The sequence below is a fragment of the Delphinus delphis genome, chromosome 3 (assembly GCF_949987515.2).
Source record: "Delphinus delphis chromosome 3, mDelDel1.2, whole genome shotgun sequence".
Taxonomy (NCBI): Eukaryota; Metazoa; Chordata; class Mammalia; order Artiodactyla; family Delphinidae; genus Delphinus; species Delphinus delphis.
In genome coordinates this window covers 4,785,478-4,797,334 of record NC_082685.1, presented here as the reverse complement: position 1 = coordinate 4,797,334, position 11,857 = coordinate 4,785,478, and the positions used below count along the sequence as shown (strand labels likewise).

General features: G+C 52.0%; 1 protein-coding gene across 4 annotated transcripts in view; it reads right to left on the bottom strand.

Moving 5' to 3' along the window:
* Window positions 1-1,146: 1,146 nt before the first annotated feature.
* CREB3L3 (cAMP responsive element binding protein 3 like 3) overlaps window positions 1,147-11,857 on the bottom strand; it is a 40,399-nt gene continuing 29,688 nt past the window's right edge. For 3 of the 4 annotated variants that reach the window (XM_060007459.1, XM_060007460.1, XM_060007458.1), the window contains 8 exons: window positions 11,169-11,466; window positions 9,980-10,092; window positions 8,177-8,311; window positions 7,511-7,617; window positions 4,749-4,817; window positions 2,445-2,529; window positions 2,143-2,239; window positions 1,147-1,935 (listed from right to left, as the gene is read on the bottom strand). In XM_060007459.1, coding sequence (XP_059863442.1) covers window positions 1,622-1,935; window positions 2,143-2,239; window positions 2,445-2,529; window positions 4,749-4,817; window positions 7,511-7,617; window positions 8,177-8,311; window positions 9,980-10,092; window positions 11,169-11,466 — 1,218 coding nt within the window. In that variant the 3' untranslated portion in view covers window positions 1,147-1,621. The remainder of the gene's footprint in view (window positions 1,936-2,142; window positions 2,240-2,444; window positions 2,530-4,748; window positions 4,818-7,510; window positions 7,618-8,176; window positions 8,312-9,979; window positions 10,093-11,168; window positions 11,467-11,857) is intronic. The other variant, XM_060007461.1, reaches the window with a different exon arrangement.

Here is an 11,857-nt window from a genome sequence, read left to right as displayed (position 1 = left end):
GGGCAGACTTGCCCTCCATTGCACCTCCCTTTAGCTTGGGGCCTCTGGAGGGGGCCTGGGAAGGAGCAGCCCCCCTGGACTCTGACCTTGGAGCTGACACCCCCCAACCCCCTGTACCTGCTCCACCCCCAGGCTCCAGCCTCTGACTCAGGATGTTCCTGGGAGGTGTGGCCAGGCCCTCTGTGGTTTCCTCTGACCCTTGGGCCCTCACACTCCCCAACCCCTGCCTACCCCCAGACAGCCTTCACAGTCCCTCCAGGAGGGAAGGGAGGCAGGGCCATCATTTAGGAGCCAGACTTCATGGCAGGACAGACAATAGAGGCTCACACTGCCTTTGGGGCTGGAGGAGGAAGGGTGGGTCCACCTGGCTTCCTCCAGGCTTCCAGAAAAGCCTTCAATGCAATAAAAGAATTTCTTGCATCTGAGCCTGTGTTTGCCATCCACAACCTTGCCCTGGGCCCTAGTCCCTGGGGGCAGGGCTGTGTGGTCCCCTCACCCCCTGGGATGTGTGCCTGGGGTGCAATCCAGGCCTGGGGGCGAAGGAGGGCCTTACCAGCTGCAGATATTTGCTGAGTCCTCAGTTTGTAATTCTCACTTGCGGGATTCTTTATTATGTGCCCTCTGCTACTAGGCTGTGAGCCCCTTGAGGAGAGAGGCCACGTTTTTTTATCTCAATTGCAACCCCCGGGCACCTGTACAAAGCGGGCAGGGCCAGGGTGATGCGTTAAAGGAAGAGCGCAGGTGCAGCTGGGGTCAGTCCTCCCCAGCTGCGACCTTGGGCAGGTCCCCTCATTCCCGACGCCTCAGTGCCCTCATCCATAAAACACGCAGGGTGGGCAGCCCGGCCCCCCAGGAAGGCAACTGCCGCAGGCCTTCCGCGAATACCCTGGAAGAGTCGGGGGTGTGTGTGGGGGTGTGGGCCAGAGCTACCTCGCCCTCCTGCTGCGCCCTGCTCTCCGCCCGCCGCCGCTCTCCAAGGTGCTGAACACGCACCGGCACCTCTCTGGTCACCGCTCCAGCCTGGGGGTCAAGGGACCCCCTGCCTCACTCCTCTATCCTAGGCTGGCCTAGTCCCTCCTTCTGTGGGTTGGGGAGCCCCAGATTCTAATTCAGCCCCCATCCCACTCCACCTCCATGCCAGCCGTGTTCTCTCAAAATACTTTATTAAGGACCGTAGCAGTCTTAGAAAAAGGGAACAGCTGTGAGCCATGGCGGCCCCGAAGTTCAGAGCTCAGCCCGTGCTCCAGGGCCAGGGTCCCAGCAGACTTGGCCGCTTCCTCCTCCCTGTGTTCCAGGGGGCAGGCAGGAGTCCCTGAGCGGGGAGTTACCGAGGCCTGGTGTATGCCTATCTCTCTGGGGCTGTGGATCAGTCGGTGTCTGTCTTCCTGTTTCCTTCTGCACCTGGGTCTGTACGTGTATTTCTCAGGCTTTGTGGCCTTATGGTCTGTGTCTGAGCATCAGTTTCTGCATGGCCCTGGGTACCTGGGTCTGAAGCTGTGAGTCTGCGTGTCTCCATCCTGACACCATCGCCGGGGTCTCTCCCTCACCTCGGATACCTGTGCCTGTCTCTGTCCACTGCAGCACCCGACTAGAGGGGCCTGGGGGCACGTACCCGTGGTGCTCACAGCTCCCCCACTGCTACCTCCAGCCCCACGCGCCCTGGGCCAAGTGCTTGTTCAGGCCGGGCACAGTCTAGGAGGGCGGCCCGGTCCAGCTCCTTCATGGAGTTGCCCTGGACCAGGGTCCCGTTGTCCAGATCCTCCGTCGGGTTGTCCGGAGCCGGCGGGTCCCGGGATCCCCATTCCCCCTGAGGGCTGCTTGGAGGCCCTTCCTGAAGTGTGCCAGCCTTGGGCCCATGTCCTGGGGTTTCGGAGCCTGGCGCGGTGTTGGGAGCCACACGGGATACAGCATCGTTGTGCAAAGTTCTGGAGAAAACTGAGCAAGGGTTGGGGGGTCGTGAGGGATGGCCTGGGGGGCTGGGTCCCTTCTTTCTTTTAGCCCCCAGCCTCAGGAAGCAGTTGCAAGGGGGCCTCCTCCCCCTCTCCCAGTGGCCCAGTATGGGGGCTGGGGATCCAAGGGGAGTGCACCCATGGGGCAGCCCAGAGGGTTTTTGAGGGAGGAGCAACCCCCTGGTCCACCTACCTCGTACAGGCACGAAGTCTCCGGGGCTCTCGGCTTTGTTGGAGGCGAAAGGGCTGATGGAGGGGAGGATGATGAGGGCGAAGGAGAAGAGCAGGACCTGGTGGAGATGGGGGCAGGGTCACCCCATCCCTCCCCCTCCCCTGAGTACACTTGTCTCATAGGCAGGGAAACTGAGGCCCAGAAGACTGGAGCACGCGTGAGCTGGGGCTCAGGGCCGGCTGTCCTCCTACTCACACTCACCTCCCCCACAGGACCCTCTGCCAAGGCTGACAAGCCCCTTGGAGCTGGGGGTCAGGACTCACCGCTATGCAGGTGCCCGTCTGAGCCGACTTGCTGGTGGACTGGACCACGATGGCCTGGAGTTTCTTCAGCTGCTCCAAGAGGGACCTTAGTGGAAACGGGAAGACTTGCTTGATCCCTACATAGCCTTGACCTGCCTCCCTGTGATTCCTGGGGTCCCCCAGCCTGGCTGAAGTCTGAATCCCGTCCATCCTTCAAGGCCCCACTGCTCTTAAAAGTCCCAGAAGCTCCCTCAATAAATCACTGAACATCTCACCCACTTCTCTGCCACCCCACCTTCTCCACCCAGGTTGCCATTACTGCTCGCCTGGACACCGGCCCCAGCCTCTGGGCCCCCCAGGCTTCTCCTGCCTCCTCTAGAGTTCATGCTCCACACTTTTTCAAATGTGAGGCAACTTCTCCCAACCCTCCCAGAGTTCCCATCTCCCTCGGAAGTAAAAGCCCAAGTCCTCCCCGAGACCCACAAGGCCTGGCACAGCCAGTCCCGTCCCCTCCCTGCCCTCCCCTCCTCCCTCTCTCCCCCTTGCTCACTCTGCTCCAGACACACAGCCCCTCACTGTTCCTCCTATGCACAAGCATTCCTGCCCCAGGGCCTCTGCACAGGCTGTTCTCTCAGTACCAAGGACACTGTTCCCCTGCCCCACCCCCCACAGGTCTTTTTGTAGTTGCTTCTTTCTTAGCTGTTGGGTCTCATCTCAAATGTCACTTTATCTGACCTCCCTGCCTAAAATGGCACCCCCCTCACTCCCTAGCCCCTTCCCCCTAGTTTATTTTTCTTCCCAGTGGCTATCACTATTTGAATGATCTTTCATATATTTTTGTTTGTCTTGAGTCTGTTTCTCAGTAGACTGTGAGTCTTTAAGTGGAGGGGCTGGGTCTGTTTTGTTCACTGTTTGGGCCCCAGTGTCCAGAACTATGCCTGGCACAGAGTAGATGCTAAATAAAAATTGAGTAAGTAGGGCCATACAGTTTGATCTAGAAGTATGCCAATGTAGCAAATACTCAGTGGAAGCTACTTGGAAACAATGGCTCAAGAATTTTCCTCAGGTTAAAAACAGGTTAGTAGAAAATATATGACCTGGTTGGAAAGTTTAAACATAGCTACATTATAGCACAGAAAGAAAAGAACTAAAATTCCCTTCTAAATACCACCGTAAGAATCAATCAATTCCCTGGTGGCTCAGTGGTTAAGAATCCGCTGCCAATGCAGGGGACACGAGTTCAAGCCCTGATCTGGGAAGATCCCACATGCCATAGAGCAACTAAGCCCGTGCACCACAACTACTGAGCCTGCGCTCTAGAGCCCACAAGCCACAACTACTGAGCCCACGTGCCACAACTACTGAAGCCCGTGCACCTAGAGCCCATGCTCCACAGCAAGAGAAGCACTGCAATGAGAAGCCTGCACACCGCAACGAAGAGTTGCCTCTGCTCACCGCAATTAGAGAAAGCTCACGTGCAGCAACGAAGACCCAACGCAGCCAAAAATAAACAAATAAATAAATTAATTTATTAGGAAAAAAAAATCAATCCCTCACTATTTTCAAACAGACGATTCTATGAAAGAATAAGGCACCAAGCACTGTCCACACAACATGAAGAATATGCTGATAGGTTTTTAAAAAATAGATCAAGCTGTTTAAACTTCAAACAGGACATCACAGAAGATGGAAATTTAGCCTGTATTAACTCAATTATGGAGGCAACACTGACCTTGTGACAAGATGAATGTGTATATGCAGGGGGATAAAAGATTTAAGGTTTAAAAAACACCCAACAACTTGACAGAGACATACATTTCTTTCCCAAAGCTGAATGAATGCAACAAAGTCCTCTCTGCCACCAGAGCAGACATCCAACAGTTCAAAATGTGAATCGGGAGGTTGACCACGACGGGGGGGAGGAAATACCACCTCCTCCCATCACAACTAAAGTGTTAACACAAGCTATTTCACAAACACCTGTAATGGCATCATCCATGACACCCCCCCAAAAAATTGACTAAGTAAATGCACCCACAGATGGAATCACCTGCAGTTATCCAGCATACCATACTCCTAGCCTTTAGCCATTCATATGCCATTTCCTCTACCGGCAGCATCTTCCCTTTAGTGAACTCTTATACATCCTTCAAGGGCCCAAGTCCAAAACCCCTTTTCTCTGCAGGCTTCCCCCTTTCTAAGTGGAGCCCTTACTCCCTGCTCTGCCCTGCCGTCACACAGCCTGTCCCCCCATGTCCACCTCTCCTGCAAGGGACTCTGGGGTCAGCTCCTCCTGTTCTCTGCCCCAGTTTGACCAATACTCACAGGTTCTGCTTCTCAAGATGCAAGACCTTCCTCTGAAGTTCCTGGTTCTGGGCAGTGCAGGCTGACATCCTGAAGGGGCAACATCACAGTGACATTCAGAATATGCCTGTCACCAACAGGTCAAACTAACATCTCTTTGTGAGGCCCCACTGTACAGGCAGGGAACCGAAGCCCAGAGAGGGGAAGTCATTCACCCAAAGTCACCCTGGCAAGTCTGTAACAAGGCCAGAATTTGAACCCAGTTCTGCCTGGCTCCTAGGTACCATCTTTGCATTGGTGTGGGGGCTTTCTTCCGGCCTGAGCCCCCAGGATTGGAAATGGACCACCAAACTCAGGCAGTGATGCTTTGAGAAGACGCAGTAGCATGGCAACTGAGTCCAAGGAGACCCAAGTTACAATCTTCACCCTCCCTGTGACCCTGAGGCACTCTGCTGTCTGGCCTCAGTCCCCTCATCTGTAAAGTGGAGATACAGTTACCTAGTTCATAGAGCAGTTGGGCACTGATATGAAGTAAAGTTGATTAGGGGCTTAGCAGAGTACATTTGAGGAACAAGACAATGTGATCATTCCATCTAGGGTTTTGGGGTCCAGTCCGGCAACCCCACCTTTCCCATCTGCATCCATCTGGTAATGCTGTCTTGGCCCAGACCACTCAGATGTAGAATTGAAACACTCAAATCATGGGACTTCCCTGGCAGTCCAGTGGTTAAGACTTCACCTTCCAGTGCAGGGGATGTAGGTTCAACCCCTGGTTGGGAGCTAGGATCCCACAAGCCTTGAAGCAAAAAAAAAAAAAGAAAAAAAAAACCAACCAAAACATAAAACAGAAGCAATATTGTAGTAAATTCAATAAAAGCTTTAAAAATGGTCCACATCAAAAAATCTTTAAAAAAACCAAAACACTCAAATCATGGCATGAGGATATGCTAGTCCTCATATCACAACCAGGGAAGAGAATAAATTCTCCCACTAAAAGGCCCTCCTTCTAAATAACTCATGGGATAAAGAAGAATCCACTGTGTAAATTAAGAAAGACCTAGGGACCAAATGGTAATGACAATGGTACAAACCAAAATGTATGAGATGCTGATAAAGCAGTGCGGAGAGGAAAATGTATAACCTTTTTTCTTTTTCTTTTTTTTTTGGCCCCTCAGCATGCGGGATCTTAGTTCTCTGACTAGGGATCAAACCTGTGCCCTGCTGCAGTGGAAGCGTGGAGTCTTAACCACTGGACTGCCAGGGAAGTCCCGCAAAATGTATAACCTTATTACAGCTCAACCAGCTGAACATACACACTTAACAGTTAGCAAAAGAACAACAGAATAGATCTTCCCCACCAAAAGCAAAACAAAACACAACTAAAGACACAATAAAGCTAAGAGTAGAAATAAAGGAACTAGAATACAAAAAGACAACTGCGTGGGAGGAAAAGCCAGAAATTCATTCTTTGAAAAGAATAATAAAACAGACAAACTTCTGGCAAGATTGACCAAGATAAAAAACAAGAAAAGGCACAAATACACAACATGAGTAATTAAAAAGGGCACAACTATAAATTATTCAGAACTTAAAAAAATAATAGGAGAGAACTATGAACAATTTTATGTCAGTAAATTTGAAATGGACAACTTCCCAGAAGAATATGACATCTCAGAATTGACTAGAAAAGAAATAGAAAACCCAAATCTGTAACACTTAATTAAATCACTTTTGGTTTAAAAAGTGTGCAAGCTAAGTTTTTATGTTTCTATTAAAGAATAAAGAGGAGCCTGTCCCTCAGTAGCCTAAATGAGTTGAGAGAGGCGATTGGATGAGATTGGGGTGCACAGTTCTTTTTCTTTTTTAATATTTATTTATTTACTTATTTGGCTGCGCCAGGTCTTAGTTGCAGCACATGGATCTTAGTTGTGGCATGTGGGATCTATTTCCTTGACCAGGGATCGAACCTGGGCCCCCTGCATTGGGAACGTGTTGTCTTAGCCACTGGACTACCAGGGAAGTCCTGGGGTGCACAGTTCTTTTTTTTTTTAATTAATTAATTTATTTATTTATTTTTGGTTGCATTGTGTCTTTGTTGCTGCACATGGGTTTTCTCGAGTTGTGTCAGGTGGGGGCTACTCTTCGTTGTGGTGCACAGGTTTCTCATCGTAGTGGCTTCTTTTGTTGCGGAGCACGGGCTCTAGGTGCGTGGGCTTCAGTAGTTGTGGCCCATGGGCTCCATAGTTGTGGCTCACGAGCTCTAGAGTGCAGGCTCAGTAGTTGTGGTGCACAGGCTTAGCTGCTCCGTGGCATATGGGATCTTCCCGGTCCAGGGCTTGAACCTGTGTCTCCTGCATTGGCAGGTGGATTCTTAACCACTGCGCCAACAGGGAAGTCCCGGGTGCACAGTTCTTAAGTTGAGGAAATTCTGCCTTTCTTCTCCCCCACCAAAGGAAGCCATGACAGCTCTGAGGATTAGTGATGCTCAGCAAGGGAAGTAAATGTCCCATCTTCAGGCAAAGAGCCAGGACAAGATGGATGATACCTTCTCCCTTCTTGGCATAACATCTTCTAGGGGATTAAGGGGCCTCGAACCTGAGCCCTGTACCACCTTACTAGGCATTTTTCCATCCTCGCAATTCACGTGAAAAATCGTCTCTCCCAGAGAAGGAAACAACGCTAATTTTGTCAGATCCTGAAAACTGTGACCTTAGCTCCATTGCATCCCTCTCTCAGGCCTCAGTTTCCCCCTTAAGTGTGGTGTCCCGGGACCCCAGCCTTACCGAGTTTCCAGGCCATCAATATATTCCTTCTTCTTTTTCCGGCTTTCTTGGGCTGACTGTTTGTTCCGAATTTTCCGACGGATTTTCTTCAGCACTCGCTCCTCATACTGCAGAGTGACATGGGGAGCAGACTGAGGCAGGCTGGAGGGTCCGCTCTCTTGTCCAGACCCCACAACTTCACCCCATTATCCTCCCAAGGGAGCCATCCCAGACTCAGGGACTTGAGGGCAGACCCATGATGACTTGAAGACCAGATTTTCTGCCCCGAAATTCTTGCAGAATCTCTAGGGGGGTCCTGGGTCCTGAAGGTCTTCCCAGCTCCCAAACCCAGTCCCGTACTGGCAACTGGATTTTGTGCATTGGTGCAATCCCGCCATCTTCTGACCATCTGTGGGAACAGCGCCTTTCCCGAGGCCAGTTATCAAGACTAAGAGAGGTCTTCCAATTGGAAAAGCAAACTCAGATACTGATATTGAGTGAACAGGCTGGGTGGAGACTGCGGCCAGCTAGAAAGCCCCCACTGCGGTGGCTTTGAGGATGATTTTTCTGGCTCTGGTGACAGACACGTCCTAACATTCTAGTGTGGGAGACCCAAAGGTGAGACTCATGGGCAAGTAGCTGCAGGAAAGGGGGCGAGCTCCAGAGCCAGGGGTCCCACTGACTCACCTTGGTGAGGGGAAGCTGGGTGGGCAGGGTGATGCCTTCTTTGGCCAACAGCTTCTTCTCGTCCTCTGTCAGCACCAGCTCCTGGCTGAGCCCGGTCCCAAGGCGCAACAGGTTGGGGGCTGCCAGGTTATGTTGCTGTGGGGAAACCAGCAGAATTGCTTTGAGGGCAGGGAGAGTGACCGCCTCTGGGAAATGAAAGAGGCATCAGGTCTGAGAAACAATCGATCCATCTGCTGTAAAGTCCCCACTGGCACTAGGGCTCCAAAGAACCAGCACACAGCCCTCTGACCCAGCAATTCCACTTCCAGGAATTGCTGTTTAGATACAAGTTTTTAATTTGTTTCACAAGTAGTCATTAGACAGCTATGTACTTAGCACCTACTACATGCCAGGCACTTCTCTGGGCTCTGAACATTCCTTGCAGTGCATTCTGCAACAGCAAAGGGAAAATCCAACACACAAGGCACAGGTTAAGTGAGCCTCCAGGAAATGGGGGTGAGGGGTGTTTCTCCCTGTCTGCTTGTTTGTACCTTTGGAACTTGGACTATGTGAATGCATTTGCCTATTCAAAATTTTTTAAATTAAATTTAAATTATGAAATAGAAATATTGAAAATGAAAGAATCGGGTCATCAGAGAGCCAAGTCTTAGGAATGTCACACCATGGAATGGGAGGCTCAGGAATAAAGGTGGAGATTGGGGCAGCCTGACATTCGCTGGATCAAATTCCACTCCCTAGAATTCCAGGCCATGGATCAGCCCAACCATTTTCTCTCCAGGATCCAAGCCTCAGTATGTTCATCTGCCAAATGGGGATAAGGTCTTCCACTTCCCAACGTTGTTCACACACAGAACAACAGTATTAAACTTGACACATTTACAAAAACAAGTTAGTATTTCCAGAGCAGTCATTCACCTTTCCTATCTTTCAAGACCTGCTGAAGTTCTGCCTCCTCCAGGAAGCCTTCCTGGACCTGCAATGCCCCTCCAGCCTCTCTCCCTTATGGGTACACTTCCATGAGCAGTCAGTTGTCCCCTTTTGACCATGAGGTCCCCAGAGGCTGAGCACACAGCTGGTGCTCACCGTGCATCTCTCAAGTCAAGAGGGGTGTTCTGCTCTTTCTTAGAGGTTGTCAGGACAACTTTGGGCATCAGGCAAATTAGAGTTCAAATTCTGACTTGGCCACTTTCTTGCTGTGCGACTTTGGGTTTGTGGCTTAACCTCTCTGGGCATTGGCTTTCTTATCTGAGAAATGGAGGTACTGATTGGGTTCTCAGGTCTGGTTTACCTGTAGTCGAACCCCAGGGCAAGATAGACAGCCCTCAGTCAGCGTGCAATGGGCATAGTAGGCCCAATGGGCCAGCCCAGGGATTAAGCCTGCAGCAGCTGTGTGACTTAGGTCAAATTACTGGACCTCTCTGTGCCCATTTCCTCAAACGTAGAATTAAGATAAGAGCCCCAGTTTTCAGGGTTGCTGTGAATTAAAAGATGATACATTAAGAGCATTTAGAAGAGTGCCTGGCCTATAGTAGATGCTTGGTAAGTTTCAGCCCTTTTTTTTTTTTTTTTAATACTACTACTATAGTAGAAAGTATCCCAGCCCAAGAGACAGAGAACTCAGGACTGGGACCCACTGACTTACTCTGGGTGTAAGTCAGAGTAAGTGACTTGGACTCACCTTGGACTACTATCAGCCCCTGTCTGTGACTGTCTTCCAGTCTCCAAAATGGGGGTATTGGGGCCCCATGAACTCCAGTGCCCTCCCACCTCTGATGCTCCAGGGGTCGGGTGGGGACTGCTCACCAAGTCCCCGCCACTGCCAGAGAGGAGGAGGTCTTTCACTGTGAGGTTGCAGTGTGGGGGTGAGTTGGCCAGCTCAGCCTGCTCCCCGGCGTACAGGCCTGGGCTCCACATTTCTGACAGGGCAGATGGGGACAGAGACAGGGAAGGAGTCAGGCGGGGGGCCCCTGAGCTCCCAGCTTCTACTTCCCTCCTCCAGCAAAGCTCCCAGCATTGACCCCAATGTGCTAGGGATTTGTAGCACAGCTTGGGGCCCCAAGACCTGATGCCTCAGTCTCCCCTCCACCATAAGATGGGAACCCAGATTCATCAGGACATTGTCAGGGACCCACTGTCAACCCGGGAGGGAGTAGCTGTTATTGCCCAGCATTATAAGCAGGATCTGCAGTTGGCCTGGCCTTACCTCTCCCTCGGGGGAAGGACCAGGTCTGATTCACCTGTGGTTCCCTCCCACCAGGTACCTGGCAAACTGTAGGTGAGCTGCTCTGGAGAGCACAGACTTCAGAGTCAAATAGCCCTTTGCTCTAATCTCGACTGGGTGGAGCTGTGTGACCTTGGGCAAGGGACTAAACCTCTCTGAGCCTTAGTTTTGTCAAGTCTCCAAAGGGACTAATAAGCGTTCCCATACCATCGCAATGCTCAAGAGACAAAGGATACCCTGTTGGCGGTGGCTTCTGCATCAGGCCTTTCTCCAGGTCCAGGGGGAACACCCCAAGGCCTGGGATCCCGTGATCTCACACACTTTCATTGAGCGTCTACTATGATCCAGGCACGGAAGGTACAAAAATAAGGTTGCCAGCATGATGCTTGCGGCAGGAACCAGCCTGCCAGGGGCGCATCCCACCTTTGCGGCTCTGACTCATTTCTTAACCACCTGAAAAACGGGCCCATGACAGACAGCATCCCAATACCCATCTCAAAAGGTGGGTTTGCATGGGCTTCCCTGGTGACGCAGTGGTTGAGAGTCCACCTGCCGATGCAGGGGACACGGGTTCGTGCCCCGGTCCGGGAAGATCCCGCATGCCGCGGAGCGGCTGGGCCCGGGACCCATGGCCACTGAGCCTGCGCGTCCGGAGCCTGTGCTCCGCAACGGGAGAGGCCACAACAGTGAGAGGCCTGCGTACCGAAAATGGGTTTGCGTGTAAAGTGCCTGGGAGAAGGTGAGGGTAGTTAGCAAAGACACAGGACTCACCCAGGTCTATGGCAACGGAAGCCTCAAGCCCTTGGGCCACTGGCCCAAGGTTCCTGGTGGGGCAGGCAGGGCCAGTATGGTAGGAGGGGCAGGGCCCCTTGCCAGACTCTGTGCTATGGCAGCTGACCGGGGTGGCAGCCACCCCACTGTGTGGAGGGGTGTCCTGGGGGTCGGAGGGCAGATCTTCTGAGATGCCACTGTCACTGGCCGCAGGAGACCAGGTCGGGGAGCTGGGCACTGATTCGCCAGAACCCAGGATGGAGTTGAGGAAATCATCAGAGTTCGGGCCTGGCAGGACCTGTTGGGACGGAGAGGGACGGCGGGAATTAGGAGGCCTATGTTTCGGTTTGGATAGCTGTGTGTCTCTGGGAAAGCCACTGACCCTCTCTGGGCCTCACGTGTCCTTTCTGTAAGACGGAAAGAGCTAATGCTCCTTGCCCCCAGTGTTGTTGGAGCCTGAACACAGTCATGTAGCACGGGAACAACATCCAACCGTGTCGAGGCTCAGGCCCCAAGTTTAAGTCTGGACCCAACTCCAAACTGCTGTGTGTGTGACCCAGAACAAGTCACCACCCCTCTCTGGGCCTCGCTTTTCCCCACTTATAAGAAGGAGGTGACGGCATCTGCAGGTTCCATACAATAACGTGCTTTGCTAAAATCTCACACATGAGCAATAAACGCACAGAGCT